The 5412-nt window shown below is 38.9% G+C and overlaps 1 protein-coding gene across 4 annotated transcripts in view; it reads left to right on the forward strand.

Moving 5' to 3' along the window:
* The first annotated feature begins 299 nt into the window (after positions 1-299).
* The window catches only part of ERAP2 (endoplasmic reticulum aminopeptidase 2), a 58233-nt gene continuing 53120 nt past the window's right edge, over positions 300-5412 (forward strand). For 2 of the 4 annotated variants that reach the window (XM_004375042.3, XM_023730130.1), the window contains exons 1-2: positions 300-407; positions 2636-3309. In XM_004375042.3, the coding sequence (XP_004375099.1) occupies positions 2753-3309 (557 nt within the window). In that variant the 5' untranslated portion in view covers positions 300-407; positions 2636-2752. Of the gene's footprint in view, positions 408-2635; positions 3310-5412 lie in introns of those variants that run through there. The other 2 variants (XM_023730131.1, XM_023730132.1) reach the window with 2 other exon arrangements.

Raw genomic sequence — 5412 nt, forward strand, 5'->3', positions numbered from 1 at the left:
AGTCCATCATGCTATTGGAACTGCAGCAACAGAAACCCGAAGGGATTGATGAGAACAGGAGGGAGAAATGTGGGCTTCATGGGGATAAATGTTAAATCTCTGCACTGGGGCATGCTTTCCTAGGGAAAAGAGAAAGAGAGAAAATGACAGGGCAGAGGTTTTATCTTCGTGGAAGGTCCATTCAGGGTTATGAGGAAGAAGAGACCCAACCCACCTTGTACCAGGAGGCAAGAGCTTACAGGAAAGATAGAGTTAATTTTTTTTATCAGAAGAGAAAGTGAAAGCAAAAATAAACTTCCCTCCATCCAAATCGGCAACAGTGAGGATCAAGGTAACACACCAACGTTTCTCTTGGATTTGTCTTAAAAATCAGAATTTTTCAGTAAGGATGATGACCTGAACTACAGGTATAAAACTTCTGTGTTGGGAGGTTTTGTAATCTGAGGCAAGGCTCTGTGAAAGTGGGTGAATCTGATACTAGTGTATTGGAAAGTATGTGCAGTCAAGGGTGGGACATGGTTTAAGAATCTTTCTGTTTAACTGACTTACTCTTTTTTTGGAGATCTTTTAGCCTTTCCCAAATGTTTGCCGCAATTCTTGTGTCTTCAGTCCCAGGATGCTTTGTTCACTGCAATGCTAATTAAGGAACAGTGCAGTATAATGGAAAGTCCATAGCTCAAGCGTCCAAGAGCTGTATTTCAGTCCCCATGCGGCTGCCACTTTCTTGTGTGATTTTTGAAAAGCACTCACCCTCTCTGAGTATCAGTTTCTTCATCCGAAAACTAAGGACTTATACTAGATGGCTTTGAGAGTCCTTACCAGTTGTAAAGTAAAAGACTATATGACTAAATACCGAGGCTTTCTCTCCACTCTTATCAATAAAATATACTGTTCTCTGGGAGTGTCTGCTGCAAGTGGGGCAGAACTACTCCTTAATGTAGGCCAGGAAATACAAATTATAGTAGCCACAATTATAACATCTAACATTCCTTGTGTGTTTCCTGTATGCTAGTTGCTGTACCGTGTTCTTCATGTGAGCTATTTCATTTAATCCTCTCAAAAATCCTATGAGAAAGGTATAATTATTACAGTCTTTTATATGTGAGGGAACTGATGCTCAAAAAATCATGGAATATGCCCAGAATCATATAGGTGAGTGTGGTGGAACTAGTGTTGGAATCCAGGCACTCTGGGTCCAAAGCTCAGGACCTAATTAATAAGCAATTTCATTTTTCAAGCCATTGGAAATTCAAGCTAATAGACCAAGTATGGTTAATGCATCAGAGGTTCTTGAAACATTGATATCTGGTAGCAATAAAATAATGTTGTTTAAAAAAGGAGGGAGGGGTATCATTACTTAACCATTATTTTATTCTTCTTTTCTTTGTTTCTTTGACAATACCTGTTGATCTGTATTAATATTGCAGATTGGAAAACTGAAGTAGTCATTTGGATAATTAATTCTGAATAAATTGTTAATGATTTTTAAAAAAGAGAAAAAGAAAATCATTAATGGGTTTAATTTGGAGTAGGGAGGAGGTTAAGTGGAGGCAGGTAGCAGGGTGGGAGACAGAGGAGTTGAGTCACCCAGATTATCTGCCTTTTATGTCCTAGTCCTGTGTAAGTTTTGAAGCTTCACCCTTTTCCTAGGAAAAAATGGTATTAGTTCTATTGTACAGAGGCTGCAAATTCAGTTTGATTTAATTGTGTTTTCAGGGTAAAGAGGACCAAAACAATTTTTAAAAAATATTCTCAGAACATTATACACTCAAATTTTATTTCTGTGGCTTTTGATATATGGACCCCGGGTGGCAAAGTGGTTAACCAAAAGGTTTGAATCCACCAGCTGCTCTTTGGAAACCCTATGGGGCAGTTCTTACTCTGTCCTATAGGGTCACTATGAGGGGAATCAACTTGACGGCAACAGGTTTTGATATATGGGAAATAAACGGAGGATAAACACCCAGTTTAATCAGCATCTTTTATATTAGTAGCCACAGAATAAGGCCATTCAGATGGTGTCATTTACGAAGAGGTAAAGTTCAATACTAATAATAATAATAGTGTTAATGATACCTGGTATCCAAAGAATATAGGATATTCTTTGTCACTTAGTAAGATAAAATAGAAAACATCTCACAATATGGATGAATCTGGAAGGCATTATGCTGAGTGAAATAAGTCAATCACAAAAGGAAAATACTGTATGAGATGACTGTTCTAAGAACTCATGAAAAGGTTTACGCAGAGGAAAAAAAAAGATAATATACAGACATTCTGCACAGTTTACTTTTTTAGGCATCCAGGCATACCCTTAAAAGGATGTAGTCAAAGGTTTGAAATATTCAGCCTACAATGAATTTACCTACCTGCCTTCTGCCCATTGCACAGGAATGCAGAGGGGCTTCCTTACATGCAGTTTTAAGGTAGGGCCCTTGCATTTGGGCACTAAAGGATTTTTATTTGAAATAACCGGAAGATAGCTCAATTTCTACTTGACTTTGTAGATGTTTGGCCTGAGTCTGACAGAGAGTAGGTTTTCCCCATTTACATATACCCTTTTGTTTTTTTTTAAGATTTTACTTGTGAATTAAAATCTTTTTCTTCATGCTATAAATACTTTTTTTCCTTCTAGATTAAATCTATTGAAGCGTATCTTCCAGGCCCTGTATGATATATGGAGAACTCTAAGATATAGCCTGGATAGTAACTTACCTTCTGAAGAACAGATTTAGTGTTCGATTCTTCTGCAATGGTTAATTCACACAGAAAACTAATATTTCATATTTACATAGGATTTTATTGCTCAGCAATCACCCTGCCCAAAATATGCGTTTGTTCTCAGTTCTCAACGCCATTTATTAATCAGTTCAGTAAGGATCCTGAGGCTTTCCCGGTAACCACCAATGGGGAACCATTTCCTTGGCGTGACCTAAGGCTACCTCACATGGCCATTCCCCTCCACTATGACCTCCTTGTCCACCCAAATCTCACCTCCCTGGATTTTGCTGCATCTGAGAAGATTGAGATCTTAGTCAGAGAAGCTACCCAGTTTATCATCTTGCACAGCAAAGACCTTGAAATCATGAATGCCACCCTTCACTCAGAGGAAGATTTGAGATACAAGAAACCAGGGAAAGAGCTGAAAGTGTTGAGTTATCCTGCTCATGAACAAATTGCACTACTGGTTCCAGAAGAACTTATTGCTGATGTGAGATACTATGTGGCTATTAACTTCCAAGCCAAGTTAGCTGATGGATTTGAAGGGTTTTATAAAAGCACATACAGAACTTCTGGTGGTGAAACAAGGTAAGACATTGCTCTAGCCTGTCACAGTATTTGGGATATTTTCCTTATGGGTTGCCTCTCTTTGCCAGGAGCATGCATGACACAATGAACTGTGGGAACCTTGGAAGAAAAAGAAGCTCTGCTATTTCTTAATGAGCCCTCAGTAAAGATGGGAAGACAGGATACAGAGACAAAAAGCTGGAGGGAGAACAGTTAGCAGGAGGAGAGGCCATTGCATGACTGTGGTAAAACAGGCATTTATCTAGGGGAAGGGATGGTAGGTGCAGAGAGAACTGAAATGGGGAAGGCTTCTCTATAGGGTTGCTATGAGTCAGAATTGACTCGACGACAGCGGGTTTGGTTGAAGGGTTTACCCAGAGGAGGTAAGTCTTGATCTGGGACCAAAACAAACTGTAAGTGATATTTGTACAGGGAGAAGTGAGAGAGTGTTCATTATCCAGGAGACACCATGACTCAAAACCAAGAGGCAGAAACAAGTCTATCTATTTGGAGAATTGAGAAATATAGTCTGTTTGATCAACATATTTATTGAGTACCTAATATGTACCAGGCACTTATCTAGGCACTGCATAGATAGTGGTGAGATATAGTGGAAGAGACAATCAGGGCAAGAAAATAAATGGACAAGGTAAGTGATAAATGTTATGAAGGAAACAGAACAGGTTAATGTAACAGAAAGTAAGTGTGGCTGGAGGTTGGGGCTAATTTTGATGAAAGTCAGTGAAGTCCTTGCCTCGGAGAAGTCCTTGCATTTAAACTGAGACCTGAGTTATTTAAAAAAGGAGACAGTGATGAGCACATCTTAGGGCAGAATGTTCCCAGAAAAGGGAGGAGCAAGTGTAAAGGCTCTAAGGCAAGACTGGTTGAGAAAAGAAGTCCAGTGTGGCTTGAGGAGAGTGAGTAAGAGGGAGAAGTACGAGTAGAAAAGAGATCATGTAGAGCCGTAGGGCCTCAAGTAAAGAGTTTAAACTTTTACTCAGGTGCAATAGGAAGTCATTCAAAGGTTCTGATCTGATTTACCTTTTATATACATCAAGTGAGGGTCACTGGGTAGCACAAATGGTTTGCTCTAAGCTACTAATCTAAAAGTGGGCGGTTCCAGCCTACCTAGCAGTGCCGTGAAAGAAAGACGTGGTGATCTTCTTTTGTAAAGATTACGGCCAAGAAAACCTTATGAAGCAGTTCTGTTTTGTAAGACATGGGTCACTATGAGCTGAAATCGACATGAAGGCAATGGTTTTGTGGTTGTTGCTGTTGTTTTTATATAGGTCAAGTATATTTGGAGAGTACATTATAGAGAAAAAAGTAGAAGCAGAGTCATCATTTAGCAGGTCATTGTAGTGCAGGCACGAAATGATGGTGGAGTGAGCCATCCTAGTGGCAGTGCTTATGGAGTGAAGTGATTGAATTTGAGATTTATTCTGGAGGGTAGAACAGACAGGGTTTGCTGACATATTGCTTATGTGAGGTGAGAGAAAGAGAGAAATCAAGAATGCTTCATAAAATGGACAATTTGGTTCTCCAGAGCCAGGGTCCATCTGGGAGGAAAGTGGGGGCTGGTTTTGACTGCTTTCCCACCTTTTTATTTTGTTGTTGTTTTCTTAATCTTTTCAAAATTTTTTTTATTTTGTTGTTGAGAATATACACAGCAAAACATGCACCAATTCCACAGTTTCTGCATGTACCATTAGTGACATTGATTACATTCTTCAAGTTGTACAACCATTGTCACCCTCCTTTTCTGAGTTGTTCCTCCCCCATTGACATGAATCACTGCCCCCTAAGGTTCCTGTCTAATTATTTCAAGTTGCTGTTGTCAGTTTGATCCTACATAGATAGTTCTTAAAAGAGCTTAATGCTCAAGGCAGACGACTTTTACTAGTTAAACTAAACTATTGTTTGTTTGTTTTTCCTGAATTTTATTTATTTTGGTGTTGCTACTGAGAAATATACACAGCAAAACGTATACCAATTCAACAGTTTCTACATGTGCGCTTTATTTTTATTTATTTATTTATTTTATTGTACTTCAGGTGAAGGCTTACAGAACAAATAGTTTCTCATGAAACAGTAGTACACATATTGTTTTATGACATTGGTTAG

Source organism: Trichechus manatus, unplaced genomic scaffold (genome assembly GCF_000243295.1).
Source record: "Trichechus manatus latirostris isolate Lorelei unplaced genomic scaffold, TriManLat1.0 scaffold00032, whole genome shotgun sequence".
Taxonomy (NCBI): Eukaryota; Metazoa; Chordata; class Mammalia; order Sirenia; family Trichechidae; genus Trichechus; species Trichechus manatus.